General features: G+C 40.9%; 1 protein-coding gene across 1 annotated transcript in view; it reads right to left on the bottom strand.

The window, feature by feature from the left end:
* Positions 1-18615, bottom strand: part of DCDC2 (doublecortin domain containing 2) — a 122770-nt gene that overhangs the window by 79373 nt on the left and 24782 nt on the right. Inside the window, 1 exon segment of the mRNA XM_019523640.1 lies at positions 13787-13831. Within this exon segment, the coding sequence (XP_019379185.1) occupies positions 13787-13831 (45 nt within the window).

Below are 18615 nucleotides of genomic sequence, written 5' to 3' on the forward strand. Positions count from 1 at the left end.
ATATATATATATATATAACCATTTAAAATGAAACACTTAAAAGATAGACTTAAATCAGAACCTGTGGCCCTATTTTAGTCACTTACATCATAAAAAGGGTTATATTGCATGCTGGAATGAATTAATATGCCATGTATTAAATATTCATGTATATTGTATTCACAGTAGATTCATGACAGGCCTTGTACAGCCTATAATCTATTTCATTAAGATTTATAAATGAAACTAAATAGAGATGTGTTATAGAGAATACTAGGAGGCATCCTAGACTAAGGGGCAGAACTTGATAATGCTTCTGAAAGTAGAACTTGCTACTGTGAGAAGGTCCAATTAAATCAATCAAATTGGTCATGGTTGTGAGTAATAACTGTGCACTGTCTAAGCCATAGAAAAAGTAGGTCACACTGTCCAAGGCAGGCAGGATGCTATGGCTCCAGTGAAGAAACCCAAAGCACTGTGGCACTGTAGGGATTTGCCAAATCACACCAGACAAATCACACCACTCGGGTCATACAGCTCTGCAGTGGGCTACATAGAATGGCTGAGGAAGTTACTGAAGCCTTGGCTGCACAAAGTGCTTGCAGCATAAGCTAAGAGAGAGCCCCCTGGAACTTCTTAGGATTACCACTTCACTTCTGCTCACTGGTAGAGGCAAAGATTTACTTCTTAGGGTCTGTTTTGTAGCCCACCCAATCTGTGCATAAACCAAGTATATTTGGTTTATCTAAACCCTACTGAAGTCAGTGGGAGCGTTTCCATTAAGACCAAAGGGATCTGAATCAGGCCCAGGGATTTAAGAAAATCCTTGCTCTCAGAAGAGTTTCTATTTGTTGCCTGGACTTGGAAACGGAATAACAGGTTACTATGATGCATTTTATAACTGTTAGTTATAGATATAACCATAGTTATAGTTATAACTGTGGGGGCATGTGCACAAGACGCTTACTATGGACTTGCCCAATTAGCTCTGCGCTAAAGCATCTCCGTCTACAAATGCAGAGATATTAGGCCAAAGTAAACTAATTAACTTTGCCATAGGCTCGTACTGCCCGATACAAGTATTGTCCTGCTGTGGAGTTACTCACTGTGCCGCAATACACATGTAGATGGGGACAGGACTGCATTACCCCAGCTTCTGCATCACCCTAGCTCAATGTGCTGCAGTCCCGGGCGCACATGTAAATTGTGCTGGAGTTTACTGTGTCACAATAATTTCACCGTGTAGATGGACCCAGTTTTGGAGAAAAGATCTCTTGTGGAGCTCACCAGGTTATGTAAGAGCCCACTACTCATTTCTGGTGTCAGATACGCTTGTAGCACTGTAAAGATGGAACTTAAAATGTATCAGGAATCGGGTCATAGGAAGCTTTGGGGATGAACTCTTCTCTCTCTCCAGGATGCAAAAGAGATCCCAAATAAGAACATTTTGAAGACACTTTGTCAGGGTCAAAGGACCATTTGATAGTATAAACAATACAGTAAAGAGCTCCAGAGCCTGGAAGCAAGAGGGGAACATTTTGAAACATGTGATGCAACTGGCTGTGGTAACATCAGTTATACAGTCATAGCCACCAGTCTAAACAGACAAGTATACATCCTGGACTGCCTCAGAAGTATAATTAATGGAGCCAAAGGGGTAGAGCTGCCTTTGCCCCACTACTCGCTGATGTTGGCACTGTTAGGAGAGGCTGAAACAGAAAAAGAAAGTGCCTTGTCCATAGTCACCCACAACATCAATGGCAGAACTAAGGATAGAATCCAGAGCCCCCAGCCCCACTGCCACACTAACCCTGTCAGCAGCATTCTCCCATGTATGTCTTTTGGCTTTATATTACAAAATCATTTCCTTTCAGAATTAGCTGGCCAGTGTACAAGTGAATATATGGAAGTATAATAAAACCTTTTTCTTTCTTGTTTTCACTAAAGGGATCAGAGATGCTCTGTTCACCAGGGCACCTCTTGGGGTAACAAGGAACAATGGTCACAAACTGACAGAGAGCAGATTTAAGCTAGGTATGAGGAAAATCTTCCTCACAGTACGGGTGGCCAAAATTTGGAATGGGCTTCCAAGGGAGGCGGTGCTCTCCCCTATCTTGGGGGTCTTTAAGAGAAGGCTGGTTAGGCATCTGGCTGGGGTCATCTGACCCCAGCACTCTTTCCTGCCTAGGCAGGGAGTCAGGCTCAATGATCTGTTGAGGTCCCTTCCGACCCTAGCATCTATGAAATCCACCCTAGGATCCTTTTGACCTTCATAAAGAAGTCCAAAAGCTTAACATAGTGGTAATCAACCAGGTTGTGGCTAGAGATGCCTTCTTCCTGCAGCCTTTCCTGATCCAACCCCACACACTTCTGGAGGCATGCCGGGCAGGTGGAACTATTTTCTGAGAAGAGACTGTGGGATCAAACCCGGAAGGGCTGTGGCAAGAGTGCATGCTCCAGTGGAAACCCTTTGCACTGCCTGGCCACAGGACTGCTCTTGCTGCTAAGGCATGGACTCTGTGGTGGTGGGAAGTGATTTTGGCACCCTACTTAACTTGGCACCTGGGATTAGTGCCCCACTCAGACACTCCTAGGTTTGCTACTGACTAGTAATGTAAAACAAACCAACAGCACAGGAGTTCTTCATTCTCTAAAATAAGTATGTTTAACCATCTCTTTAAAGGCTGCTCTTTCGACAGACATTATAAAAAGGCCTTACACTGTACTTATGAAACTTTGTTTCTTCTAGATTTTTGGTTATTCTCTACTTACCTTATTTCCAAACATAAATCACTGTGTGCACAACCATTTTCCAATTTTGTGAGCCACCTTTCCCTAAGGTTACAAACCCAGCTACAAAGCTGGACAATTCCTTGTCCATTAATAAGAGTTGGGGGCTTACCTTGCCTGCATCAAGCTTAAAGATTTATTATTATCATTAGCAGTAATAAACATGATAACTTGATTACAGTAGTGCCTAGAGGCCACCATGAATGGGGCTTCATTCTGCCAGGCACTGTAAAAAAGCATGTAAGTTTAAATAATAACTCTGGAACATGAATGCTGTTTACATGATGACATATTAGCTAAGCACAGTGTATTACTATTCAGATTTTAGAATTCAAATTGTAGGAAATATCAAACTTGGGGGTGTATCTACTTCCAGGAAGTGGTTTCTGCCACACATGATCTTGTGCTCTCTCTCCATTAGGTAACAACTACATCCCTGAAGCCAGGGTTTTTTGGTAGTGTCTTTTATGGAGCCAACTGTATAGTTGGAAGAGGTGAAACAAAGCTCTCAACTCTCAGCCAAAAAGTGTCCTTGCTCAAATCTAATGGCTATTTACTTGATCACTTTTAGGATTTACTCCTGCAACAGATAGGCAGTCAGAACTTCTGGATACCTCAGTAAAAGTTTCTTCAGGCAAGGACCACAGTTTGGTTCATAAGTGTCCAAAACATATACTGCAAACTTCAAATACCCTATCAAAACCACATTCTTCAGTATAATTTGCAGCACCCGGATTTCAATGATCCCACATTTTATTGGACAGCTAGTTAAAGAAGTGCTCTGTAATCATACAGAAGAAGCCATTTAGGATATTCCCAGGTGAGTCCAATTAATTAGTTGTTTCTGCAAGCTGATGAAACCATTCATTTTGATCCAAGCTCGCAGAAGGCCACCATGTTATTGTATGCAATCCAAGCTCCAGGCCCCTGAGGAAATAAGCAGCCTGACAGATGTTAAGGGCTCGTTTATTATTCACGGGATTGTATTTCTGCCAATGACAGACACCACGGCATCAGCCTGCAAGTCTGTCTTTTAGGTTAGTCTAAACAAAGAGCCATCCATATTTCTGGCAACCCTCCTTGCTCTATATGGAAAACAAGATAGCACTACTCTTAAATGAGCAAATTGTTAAGACGTTCAAGACTGGGCCAACTTGGGCAAGGGCATTATAGTTTTATTTTTTACTCCTCAACAAAAACAAAATAAAAGCCCACACTGATTTTGCTCTGTTTATTAAAATCAGATCCATCTCCTATTAAAGGCAAAAGGCAAAACAATGTTACCTTTGCTAGTTAAGCCCACAGAAATCAGAAAGTGGAAAATATTAAGGTTTTCAGAACACAGTTAGATCTCACTCAAACCCCATGCAAAGATTTAATGTGGTAGGTATAGCAGGAGATTCAGTAATGGGCAGTGCTGCACACTATGGTTCAGGTGGAGAAGCAGATCCAAGGAAGCATTTGGATGTTCCAAGTTACATGCCCCAAAGCCTGACTTTCAGGTGACCTTCACTAAGGTGCTGAAGCTCCTTATACAGCAAAGGGGGCAAATTAAGCAATTCCAGAGAGCAAACCAAATCACCCTGTGAGCACAGAGCTGCCTAGAACTAACCAATAGGAAATGCTATGCCCTGGGGCTGTCCAATTTCTAAATGGCTTGGCGCCAAGCACCCCACATGGTGCCAAGCACCCCACATGGCACACCAGTGGAGGTTGCAAACCCCAGGGTGATGCAGCCCCCATGCCACACAGAAGCTATACCACACTGGCACCTCACCCACCCCACCACCACTGCACTACATGCCTCCAGGCTTACCCTCAGCTCCCCCATGTGGACTGGGACTACACTGGCCTGCTCCCCGGGATGGGGTAATTCTGAGCCTGCATTGCAGGACTGCAAATTCCTACAGAACTTCCAGTTCAAGCAGGAAGGCACCTAGCAAATATAGTCATCATCTGAACAGGGATGGTTAGGACCGTAATTTTGGACTTATGTGCCTGAAACCCACCTAGGTCCTGTTTGCTGCACCTAAGACCTTCTTTGAAAAACTGGCCCCCAGTCTAATGGGTATTGGATAGGATGGGAAACAGAAAGAGCTGGTCTTTGGCATACCCCACCATACAATGGGAACAGACTTCTGCATTATCTCTTTGGGTTCTCTTCTCCCCCAGTAAACATTTGTTTTGTGTTGGCAAATGTGGAAAGGGAAGCACCTCTGCCCTCTTTGGGCATAACTGCAATTATGCCTGACCCTGGTTGAAAGGGGAAAGAGAAGAGAAAATTGCAACCAAACCTACAATGTGCACATGCTCAAGGAAGAGGCAAAATCTGGTCCTGCATACATCATGTAGGCATAGGAGAAAAAAGGAAATTTAAACAGCAAAAATAAACCCTCCCTGAACTGCAACTGAGTTGTGCAAAATACTAGTGTTTTAAAATCACCTCCAAGCTAGACATACAAATAGCTTCTCTACAGCACTACCATACCCAATGCACAACATGTAGCACAAGAGACCCTTAGCGCTTGCCGAATATGCTCAGGAGTGCTGCTCTGAAGAACTGCAATATATACATATACTAAACCCAGACAGATAAAATGTAGCTGCCTTATACTGGAGTGTGTCAATAGACACCCAAGGCAGGGGTTGGTGACATACAGGCAGCACTTAAGCCAGTTAAGTGGTGGCCATTTCAGCCTTTAATGCAAACAGTGCAGATGACATGCTTCATTTTAGTGCAATCCAGAAGCAATGCAGACTTGGTCCTAGGGCATGCCAACCCTGAAGTTTGCTGCAGTCTGCTGAGATACCGAAGCTAGCTTTAAAACAAGCTAGTATTCAAATACTGGAAGCAAAAGCCTGGACCTTAGTGTAGATTTAATTATCCCAAAAAGCAGATATAAAGCTAGGTTGGGGTTTGTTTCACTGCACTCCCATCTGCAGTATGGAAATACACTTAAGGCCTCACAGCCCCATGAGAAGGATTGGGCTATACAGACCTTCTGTTACACTGTTTTCTATGACCAGAGTCTTAAGAGTTACCATTTTATATTAATTTGACCAACTTTTGTCTAGCCAAAGCTATGCCAGGCATAGATCTGAAGAGGTATGTTTTCCAGGTGAACAACACACTTTAGATACACATAGATATTCATGAATAAGAAGCCAGGAACTCAGGTGATGTACTTCAGTGTAGGAAAAAAAGTCAATGGAGCTATGCCAAATTGTACCAGCTGAAGGTCTGATTCTATGTTTAATTAAAAAGTACTTTAACATGCTTCATATTCCCCATGTCAGAGCTACCATGACGACACACTGTCTGGAGTTGTTTGACCCCCTTGAGCTATGAAGTTACATATTAATCCAAGTCAGGTCTGTGGTGAATATTTCTGCTTATTTTGAAATACCAAAAGAGCCTATGCCTTTTATATTCTTTCAGTTTCATTAGCCAAATTCTCAGTAGCTGTAAATCAGTATAGTTCTATTAACTTCAATGAAAGTACTCTGATTTACACCTGCTGAAAATCTGACATTGGTATACTAATTTTTTCTCAGTTGTGTGTGTCTTAAATGGGCTGTTGCAAGACAGTTTCTACCTGTCCCTTGACAAAAAGCTGCCTAGAGAAGAATCCCTGTTTCATGGTAGAGTCCTATCTTGTGCACATGGCACATAGCAGGACTGCTGAATATTTAGGACACAGTGCAAATGTTCTATATCCCATTTAAATTGCAAAAGGATTTTAGATACGTCAGATACATTCAATTATTCAAATTGAAATGTATCACGCAATAGGCACCAGCCCCAGTATTTCTGTAAAATAAAGTAGGGTGCCTCAAATACCCACAAGCTCCATGAATTTTATTCACAACAATATTATTTCCATTCACAAAAACATTATTTCCAATAGGCCCATTTATCCTAATAATGAGTGTATTCAGAAGAAACAGTGCCACCTACTAACTCTACAAAATGACTACCTTGCATTTTTCAGAGGACTCCCATCCAATCACTAATCCAAACTCAGCTTACCTTCTGAGATCTGTTTTTAAACCACAGTAATCATAGCCTCAAACATTTGCAGAAAATTGACCATGGATCCTCCCAAGTCTAGATCTGGCAGCCAACTTTTATCTTAGTTCCATTCTGAGACTTAGTTTAAGAGAACATTTAGGTTTTTAGAAGACTCTAAGAGACCTGCATGCCTATATCTCGTTGACTTTCCAAAGGAGTTGGGGTGCTTATCTTCCCTAGGCCCCTTGAAACCTAGACAGCTGGAATGTGAATTCATTTCTAAGTGGGATAAGTAAAAATGGCTGTTGTTACTTAACAGAATTCCACACATCATTTCTGATGCTACAGTTTAAATGTTCATAAAATTTATCCCAAATGTACACAAAATACACACAACATACAGTAGTATCTAATACATGTACTTACATCTTCCACTGTTGGCTGATAGCAAAAGAAACCAAAAACAGCATGTTTAGCAATGAAATCATTACATCAAATGAACTTACATTTCATACTACTAGACAATATTCCCACATGAAAACCCATGTAAGTTTAGCTTGTTTAACGAAGAAGTTAACTCAGAGTAAGTAAGAAATTAAAGATATGGCTCTACCACTCAACTGATGATGCCAATAAATGCCATATAACTCAACCCACCCCAACACTTAAACTACAAAGAGTGAAGCTACCTTAGTGCAGCACTGTGGGTAGACTAGTTGGCCTCTCAGTAGAATTTATTAGCCTTGGTGCAGTACTATGCAAATGCGGCTATTCACATGTTTGTGCATGGGATTGTTGAAAGGAGTGAGACAGACATACCCAAAGTTTAATACTAACATTACATGTATTTTCTCAAATGCTGTAAGTGAATTTAGCATTCATGAAACCAAGACATTGGCTTAAGCAATACTTGTAACATGAAGACCACAAATGTATGACACTGTAAATACAACATGAGCAGGAAGCCTCAACATGGAATCATCACTGAGCGTAGCTGCTGAGCTGCAGACTTCCAGTAACACAGCAAAAGTGTCTGTTACATTAGCTTGGGACTCTCAGACACTTTTACTTTTTTTTATGAGCATGTCAAACACTAAAAAGTAAAGAAGGAAGTACCTAAGAGTATAATTTGAAGCAACAGGAGAACCTGGCCCCAGTTGGATCAGAACTGTGCTTACTATGGATCTTGAAGCTTAAAGGGTTGTGTTCCTCTGGCCAGAATCATACAGACCAAAGTTGTAGCAAACAGTATTTCTTTGTCTTGTCTGGGATAGTTAACATACACAATGATTTTCAGTAGGTTACATTTATAGTTTTGGAATCCATTAGCCCTGGCAGACGTTACAGTTATGGCACGATTAATGTGCTAACCATGCCATAATTTGCAACACACCATAGTTCAGCCAATTTCCTGCTGTGTGGATGGTTTGTATGGCACCTTAAATTGAATGCATGTCATGTGTCTCCAGACCCAGGGCTATCCCCACCTATGCCGATGACCAGGTCATTGTCAGCCTTGGCCCAGGGCAGCTGGGATGGCCCCAGGTCTGTAACTGGGCCCAGGGCTATCCTAGGCTGATGCTATAATCAGCTGATTGTCAGGAACAGCCCTGGACCTAGTTTCAGACCAGGGGTTGCTCTGGGTCTGATGCTGACAATCAGCTAATTGTTAGCATGCACAAGGGCAGACCCAGAACCTGCTTTGGTCCTTGCAGTGGTACAACTGGGATCTGAGGAATTTTATGCCCCATCCCAGAAAATGTCTCACATAACAGGACACACAATTTTTGGGATGGGGCATAACATTCCTCAGATCCTAATGGCACCATTATTATTAACATCTTCCGGAGACCTGAGCACTGTGCTTTACATCGTCACTTTCCTCCTCCTCCTCCTCCCCCTCTAAGGAGGAGGCACACCCATTATAAACATAAAACCTGAGACCAAGTCTAGCAACATATTTAAACTCCTGCCAAATTCATAGTATGCAAGACTTTGATCAACCCCATCATCTCTAAAAATTGCACAGCTGATTAAACACTATTTTCATTGACTTCTGGGATAGCCCAGCCCATTAGCAGGACTGAGAAGGAGTGAACTGCTGGGATTGTTCCATATCCGATGCATCAGGAAGAATTACCAGGACTAAAACAGAAGGTGACTTATCTGCTTGAGAAGAATTAAAAATAGAACAAAAACACTCTTCTCAGCTTGTCTTCTCCTTCCAGCATGCATCAAACATTACTAAACATTTCTGAGCTGAAGTGCCAAAGTGTGGAAGTCTGGCAGCACCTCCACAGACTGCTGTGATGATAGAATTCAGTTAATCTGTAGCTAAGACGTGGCATGACTAAAAACTGGTTTGCTGCCTTTTCCACTCAAAGACAGCATCTGTGTCTAAGGGGCTAAACAGAATAACTGCAAGATTTCTCCACATACCCACATGCATGTACAAAAGCACAGTGGTAGGCAGAATAAAAACTGGTCTCTGAGCCAGATGCTCAGCTATATAAATCCATTTAGCTTCATTAAATTTAGTGGGACTATTCTCATTTGTTAGTTAAAGATGTGGCCCTCTGATACTGTCTATTAATACGTACCTAAAAAGACTCTAAACATCTCACTCATTACTCATGTTACGTTATGGCTAACCCTTTGAAATTTGAAAGATTTCAACACATGTTGCATACCAAACTTATCAGCTCATGTAATGGGCTGATGACTTGGCCAGCCTGTCACAATGTCCTATTTGTTAATCAATGTGCCCAGGAAAACTGAGAACAAATATTTACATTCCCTTAGGGTAGAGCCAGGGTCAAGGGAGCAAAACCCCATTAATTCACAGCACCCTGAAGGTTCAAAGCTTGTGACATAAAAGCAAAGAATGTTCAAGGTCTGATGATCAAAAGCCCATTAAAAAGATAACAGCCACCTCCACTTAAAAAAAGGAAAAAGCAGTCACAGGAAACGTTTATTTTTACCTCCTGTATAAATATAAGAGCTCTTTTTGAACACTTTTTTTAAGGTATAGAGACCTACATGTTTTGTGTCGTTCTTGTGACCTGAACCAATAACTGAGTTCCCAATAAACCAGGTTTGTGGATACTTTGCATCACAGGATGGTGAAAAATAATGATAAGGTTTGGCCATAATTTCTTTATCCCCAGGTCTTCAAATAGTGGCCTATTCTTAGTGTCACAGAAGTGAAGCAAAGCCAGGGGAGTTTATAGCTATTCATTGCATTAAAACACATGTAACAACTCTGGGTCAGAATTACTTCACTGGGTTCTCCTGTTTCCCTGGATAGTCTGCTGTGCATGGAAACTCATTTCCTCTCAACCAGTGCAGCCCACATTGGGCAAATATGAGCATCAGGCCAAAATGATATACCACAATTCAGCAAACCTTCCAGCAAGTACCCTATAAAGTCCAAAGTATTTAAAGCTGACCTCCCTAGGTACAACAATGTCTCTTCCCTATTTCCAAGGTAAGGTCAATGCCACTCCATTGCAGCTGCCACTGTCAGTACAGGAGGATTATAGCTTACCCCCCACCCCCTCTGCCTCAGAGGATGAATCTGGCACATAAATGCAAGTTCTGGAAGGAATAAATCTGTTACACTCAACATCTGCCTTTGAAATTTCTTGGGTCAGGGATTACAGACTAGGTCTGCTTTATTGGCTTCAATTAAAGGATGCTGATCTTTATCAATTTAGGTTCTGTTTTTGTGCTCCAGTGTCTTATCCAGCATCACATTCATGGGGGATACTTATACAGTAGTCTAGCTAATCCCTTGGTAAGGGAAATCAAATCAGCATAGAATTCATAATCTCCTCAGATGTTGTGGGCTGTGGTACAAAACCACAGTGGTAGGCAGTATAAAAACTGATCTCTGAGCCAGATGCTCAGCTATACAAATCCATTTAGCTTCATTAAATTTAGAAGGACTATTTTCATTCATGTTAGTTAAATGTGGCCCTCTAATACTGCCTATTAATACATAGCTAAAAAGGCACAATCATCTCACTCATCACTCATGTTACGTAGACAGTGTCCGATACGAGGAAGAGACAGAAGGAATGTAGCCATTTCTCTCAGATTCTTCTCCTTCTAGATGAATGGACTGGCTGTAGGAACAAAGCTGATCTGATAGCTCATTCTTTTCAACATAAAACATTCTTAGGCATGAGTTTTCCCCACCCCAGCCCCACTCCTCTAGCAAAACCTAAATAAAAAACAGCAGAATTGGGTATAAAAAGATCCTCCCATGGAAGGAACCTAATTGCTTTGGGAAAGCTTATTATACAGCTCTGTTCTGGATAAAAGAAATAGACCTATTCCAATCACTAGGTACCACCTTTCCACTATTTAATTACCTGTTGACAGACATAGATAACTGGACCCATCTGACAGACTTCATTCAAGCAAAGCTACAACTGAGGTTAAATTCAGACACTGACACAGATTGGCCAATTCTCAGTATTTTACCACAACACGATATTTGGTATGTTTCTTAGAGCTGCAGAAAAGAAGCTTTAAAATGAGAACCAGAAAGGCAAGTTCACAGGCACTATTTTTTAACCTTTGAGTTTTGATCCAATGTCATTTTTGTGACCGATTCACGATTTTTGAACATTCAAGTAAGGCATTACTGCTTAGCATAAAGTATAGAATTGATGTAGCAATTTGGAGCTTCACCTTTCTAAAATTGTAGTTAGACCCCAAAATGGAACTGAAGTCATCTCATTTGAAAAAAAGAGACAGCCTTGTTATTTGCTCAAAAACGACTGATGTGTTGACTTCATATCAATCTCAATACAAAACCTATAACCTCCATGGGCCTGATTCAAAGCCCATGCAAGTGAAGGGGAATCTTTTAGTGGGCTTTGAATCAGTCCATAAGTAAACCACATGGAATTATAAAAAATTAAGATACATACACTGCCATATGCTGCTTCTGATTAGATTTCTAAAACCCATAATTCCAATTAGTGGTATGTGCATGTGGTTTAAACCCACAGACACTGCTTATGTTTTCACAGGTTGTCTGGTCAATTCCACTTGATTCCTCCTGGTACTAGTTTGATTAGCAACACTCAGAAGAGTAACTGTTTTGTATGGCTTGTTGTGCTAATTATGTTACCAAGATACTAACTACCAAACAATGCCATACAAAATTTAACTTTAAAAAGATGCTGCTCCAGAGATTCAAGACATATATCAAATGTTTTATTTGCAAGTTTCACATAATGCGAGTACAAAGTTAATTCAAAACCCCAGCATGTGCATCCTTATACTTTGATAATTTCATCCTGTGGATTATAGCAAGAGTAGTATCAATTTCATTCTGTATATGATAGGCAGAGCGTAGTTTGTAATGAAGTTTAAGTATATCCAGCATCATATAATAAGGAATGTCTTAACTCAGCTCCAGAGACAAATTTTGTAAGAAACTGAATTTAAGATATGGAGAGATGAGAAACAGTTAAAGAGACTTTATCCGTCACATTTAAATGAAAATATGGATGAGCATTGTACATAAAGTGAAATTGTTTCCAGACTTATGGAAGTATTATGTGCATGGCATTGTTATAGCAACAAAATTGTGGCTGCTTATTCCTGATGTAGGGACCACGATTTAGGTTTTAGTTATCTTGGGTCAAAACTTGTTAGAAGGGCCTGTGAACTTATTGCCCTTGTTAGCACCTGCCCAGAGATTGACTTGTAAGCATGCTCAATAAGAACCCACATTCTGGTGGGAAGACCATAAGGGACAAGCAAGCATGTTTGTGTGACTGATGGATCGAGTGCTGTGGGTGGCATGAAGTGCTGTCTGCAATGGAATAGTAGCGTGCGCTCAAGGGTATGGTTGGATGGTCGGTGATTGACAGATGTGGGGTGATCTGTCTGTATAAAAGAGTCCTGACTCAGTGAGCTGGGGGCTCAAGTGGAATTGAATGGGATGGTGAGTGTGCTCAAGTGTGGTGCTTGAGTGTGTGCTCGAACCAGCATGTTCCCTGCAGAGTGAACATTGCAGTGTGTGGTCTGGTTGTCATCTTTAAAGGAGAGTCCAGAGAGCACCTGGCCTCTCATCTTGTCCCTGATGGTGTGTCCTTGTGAGTTTGCTCGTGTGTGGCAGGGATGGGTGGTTGTTTGAACCAAATAATTGAGAGCAAGGAAGGGCCAAGTGAGTGGCCAATATCTCCTCTCCTTTGTGTCTGAGATGGTTTGTGTCAGGGTAGTGTCTGCAGTACTGCTACCGCAAATGCATAGAGAAAGTGCATATGCTCTTTACTGCCACCAATTTGATTATGGTATAGTATTGGGTCCTTGCTTGTTGGTGCACTTTGAGTGTGTGTATGTATGTGCTCCAAGAGAAGGGGGTGGGATGCTTTTAATTAAAGCACCTCCAAAAGCCACTCTAAAGTGTCCAGAGCATCTCATGTATTAGCATCCCAGTGCTTCAAAATGGCGGCAGGGGCACTTTATCTAAAGCTTACCAAATGAGCTTTTGATAAAAGTGCCCTTGCCACATTTTGAAGTGCAGGAATGCTGATACACAAGATGCTGGAGGCTGCTGGAGTGCGGTACTTACCACGCTCTAGCACAGCGGTCTCCAAACTTTTTTGATCGCACACCCCTATCTATATAAATAGAAGTTCTAATATTTTCTTCCTGCACCCCAATGGATTGTCTTGCACACCCCAATTTGGAGACCACTGCTCTAGCAGACTCAATTAATCGAGTTTGCTCCAACGCACTGTAACTACAGCTTGTTGGAACAGCCTCCCTGCTCGTGTATGGGCACCCTTTGTATTGTAGCTTGTTTTATATAGTCATTGATTTGTTTACTGTTATTTTGTTAATACATTATTGGCCGTTTTGAATCTCAGAAAAATCTTCTTAAGGAGGATTAGCATGGCCTGAAAATGGCCTAACCTCAGCATTTATGATACAGTGCATTCAGGACACAATGGAAAACAGGTTAGTCCAGCAGTTTCTCACCTGTTTCCATGAGCTATCCTCCATCTTCTCTCCTCTGCTGAGGACCTGAAAATTAAATCTTTATGATCAGCAACTGAAAATATAAGAAACGAATCTATACTTGGCCTACCATAACAGCAACTTGTCCCCCACTGTTTGGGCATAGATATTATTTGTCAAGTAAATTTTAATTTAATATTTTAAATCAGCATGGAGAGCATGCGGGGATTTTTCAATACATGTTTATATGGAAAAGATGCATAACCATGTGAAAACAAGAGGCCTACTCCAGCATTTAAAATTTTTTTCATTTTAATAATAATTCAACAAACTCATGAATTCTGGTATCTACAAATTCAACCAGTTACAACCTCATGAATATCTAGAAGACCCAGTGGGACCAAAATGTTTCAGTAGGAACTTAGCTGAAACTCAGACAAGGACTAGGTGCCTAAAGTCCTAGATAGAGATTCACACTGGCGAGGAGCCAGCCTCCTAAAATCTCATTACATGCCTAAATCCAGTACATATCTCCTTTTGGGACTGCCAGCATCCCCAGGAAACCACATTTAGGAGTTCACGCCTGCGCAGAAGCAACCTTCTACACTCGCTTCAGCAACTGCCCCCAGCCTCCAGAGCAATTCAAATTGGCCCCATGAGGCAGTCAAGCTCTGGCTGAGTCCCTGGGAAGGGCCAGAAACACACAGTTAACTCACACTGACAGCACTGAATTCAGTTCAAAGCCAGACTGCCCACCTTCTGCCCAGTAACATAGTATTTAAACACATTTGCCCAGGATGTGGGTCCTACATCCCTCGCACCCTGACAAGCTTTTAACTTCCCAAGAGACTGCCATAATCCATGAGTTATAGAATAGGCTAGTTAGAGAGCCCTCATCTCTCCGATAAAAGCTGGGGCACTGAGCAGAGAAGAATGCAAAAGTCATGGAGTGAGAAGGAAAACAAGTAACAGGGACTCCAGTTCTGAAACCTAATGGTTAAAGGAGTCTCCTCAAATGAAGAAGTCCTCAGTTCTAGTGTCTGCTTTTCAACTTATTTCTGTTTTTAACTAATAACTGCGTAATGCAAGATGCATAAACAGTAGGGAAGTAGGAACAAAAAGCCAGGACTCCCATCTCCAGGGTGTGCTCTAACCACAAAGCCAAATCCCTCCTGCTTGCTCAGAGCACTGTTAAGGCATTTAACATTAGACAGTCATCATCTGAAAACAGAAAGAAGCCCGATAGCAAAGATCAGAACCTAGGCCTTCACTCTTCCAAGGGAGTCCCCTAACTACAGAGACAGGCCCTACCTGGACTGGTCTCCTTCTGGCTCTAAGGCTGTTGTCTGCTCAGTGGCCAAGCTTCACCATAGGGATGGGGGCAGGGGTGATTAATCTTCATCTTATATGCTAGCCTGGGGTTGAGGACACTCTCATGATATGTGGTATATGTATGTTTAAATCCTCACAGGGCAAGGAGAGCCAAGAACACAGTCCCACCCCCATTTCCTGGATGAATGCTGTAACCACTAGCCTACTGAGCAGAAGGTGAGCAGGCAGCAGCACCACCACCACCATTACTGATTTGCCTACCTTTGGAAACTCAATAGGCAGCAACCTCCAACACACTACTGCTAAGCACTGGAAATTACTAGGGAACAAGGATGCATAATACTTAAACTTTCATGTTTCTCACGGACTACTCCGAAGTGCCTTCATACTTTTGGACTTGCTTTCTGGGGTGACTACTGCTCCACATTCTCCCCTCTAGAGAGACTCATACACTTTAATCATTCTTAGGCACCTCTGAAGCCTCTCCATTAATTGTGAGGGTATTAGGCACCTAACCAGGTCATTTAGTGTCTCCTTCCTGGAGCAGGCACTCCAAGGTTGTGGAAGGTAGCGCCAAAAGTTCAAATGCATTCTGAGACGTGCACTATTATCTAGTCTTGAAGATTCATCCGCAAGGCTGAAACACATAGGTCCAGAGAACTAATTGCCAAACTTGACGCAGCTCTTAATGATGCTAAAATTGTAAGTCACTACATGCACAAGAAAAAAAGGAAACAGAATGATAACCAACCTCTGATATGCTTTTACACATACTTTCTTAAATATGTTTCAGAGAGACTTCCAATGGACATTTATCAAATTCTTTTTCTACACCCAGGAATTGACATACTAACCACCACAAAACACATCATCTGGAGCTACCTACCGTCCCAAACATTCTGATCATGCATGAAAGCTCACAGAAATTCTTTGACATACATTTCAATAAAAATCTCAAACTGCTTTGGTTTAATGTACACACCTTCAAAGAATGTTACATGTTCAAAATATTAACAACAGCTGGAAGAAACTGCACAACTGTGCAATGCTGACAAAAAGGAACCCAGAATTAAGTATGACAACAGAAAATACAAGAAATTAAAGGATTATAACAAACTGTAGATAGCATCTGACAGTGCAAAAACCTCTTGAAAGATCACCGGGCTCTAAACAATAATATCCTTTTGCTATAAAATAACATAGGAGAAATGGTGAAAACTCACTGTTAAAACTACAATACTGTACCCAAGCAGGCAGGACATGATCCTGCCATCTACCTAACAATACCTGGGAAGAATGACTTCTTCAACCAAACACACCTGCCGGTGACATAAATAACTCGTACAGTAACTGTTTGTGTACCTTGCAGCACAATAGACAAGAACAAATAATAAATCTTTTATGAACTGCTCAAACACCAAACTAGATATTACAATGCCATACCAAAAATATACTCCTACCTCTTTACATACTTATATATATTGAGCTATAATTTTCTTAACTTGTAAAAAGCCTTTAAAAAAAAAAAAAAGAAAAAAAGATCCCCTAACAAAGTAAAATAATAGTAATAATGATAGCAACAACAAAGAAAACAGCAACTTAAAGAAATACTTTAATTCCAGCTTGCTACATGGTCACCTGGAAATCTCAGACAAAAACCAATCACTGAGTAAGACAATTGAAGGTTGTTGCCATTTAGGAAAAACCTGTCTGCTAGCATCCAAGGACAAATATAACACTATAACCAATGAGCTTTATTAGAGGACTAGAAAATAAAACAGAGAATAGATCATGCCACAGACACGATAACATTAATTTGCACTTCTTACTATTGGAAGACTGGTGCTTTAGTATTACAGTATGCTCGCTATTATTCAGATAAGGGTTTGTGACTCGTTGCTCTTATGATAACACACTGTAAAAGTTTGCATACTTCATCATGTTCAAACCACTGTTATCTGTAAAGTATCTGCTTTCTTCAAATGAATAAATTTCTCAGAGTCAAACAGAATTCTGAAGAAATTATTGCTCATAGGAATTATAAGGAATAAAGTCCAAATTGCCCTTAAACAATCCAACTGCAAAGCCAGTCCAAGGGCAACTAAAAATCCACCTGTGCACCTGAACATGAGAAAGCCATCTATATCACAGATACCACATAAGAAACATAAAAGTTCATAATTTATGACAGAAAAAATAATGTTCTTTGCTTTTTACGAACAATAAAGCTTTATTTATATATATTTTAAAAAAATGATAGCTATGCTGGCCCATGTTCTCTCCACAGGTGTATTAGATAATTAAGCATATCATTTGAGATGTATGTATACTGTGGATCTCTGCTACAGTACTTTCCCCCACAAGTAGCAAAGTAGTCGGAATATGTAGAGAAAGATTCTCTTTGGTAGCAAAAAGGCCACAGAAGGGCCTGCCAATGTCATTCAGAGTAGCCCATAAACTGGCTACTCTACCCTCAAGCTGGCACGCCTGCAACTGTTTCTTTTTGCCTTCCCTTTTTATGCTCACTGCTGGGTGCACCTGATATTGGGTGAAGTCAAGAATCTGATCCCATAGATTTAGAATTCCTTTTTAAATGTTTTTTTTTCCACCCAAGCTCTTTGAGAGCAAAAGAATTGAATACTAGATTTTCTTGGATTCATCTAAAATACTGGTTACAAACTGTATAGAATACACTATATATGAAGCTCGGTGATCACAGATTGGCTTGAGTCTCATCAAGAGTAGAAATGAGATTAACTTCACCGAATTCAAGACATGGTCATCATGAAATAGCAGGGCAAGGCTCCCCATAGTGGTCTACCAATAAGCCCTTGGCATGGTGGTGCTGTTGCGGAGGTGAGAGGACAGGTCACCTATTCCACCCATTCAATCATAATAAAATCAGTGAGGGAGCCTGCAACAGCAATTTCTTATAGTATATGTTGTGCCATGGATTCTTATCTGTGAACCTATTTTTAGCTAGAAGAATTGTGCATTTCCATCACCTGTCCTGATTTCAGCTTTCAGTGCAAGTCATTCAGACATCTTGCTGCTTTTAATACTAGTTTAGAATTTTAAATGAATTACTCTACTAAAATTAAGATCTATATCAATTTCTCATATCCAGCACAAGGGGAAAAAAAGCTCATTTCTTTATCTATGCATGATTGACCTGGGTACTTACCTTTTATAACAAACTGACCTGGCACCACATAGGTCACTGTATTTGAACTGCATACAGTCTTTGACAGGAATGAACTCTATTTGGATGCAAATCTCAAGTAATTCCTCTTTGACAATGCAACAGCCTTCAAAGAACAAATGCTTGAGATCCTCCTACAGAGATCTGCAATAAATGGCCAACATTTGGCAATATATCTCTTGAATAGGAAAAACCTGGATCCACATAAAAAAAACGGCATGCTACAAGTCAAACTGCCTTTGCCCTTTTACCTTAGTGCAAAGTATTTCTCAAGTAATAACATTCGGTGCTTGTTATTTAAAGTATTGGCATCCTT

Source organism: Gavialis gangeticus, unplaced genomic scaffold, assembly GCF_001723915.1.
Source record: "Gavialis gangeticus isolate Ggan-Ray unplaced genomic scaffold, GavGan_comp1, whole genome shotgun sequence".
NCBI lineage: Eukaryota > Metazoa > Chordata > Crocodylia > Gavialidae > Gavialis > Gavialis gangeticus.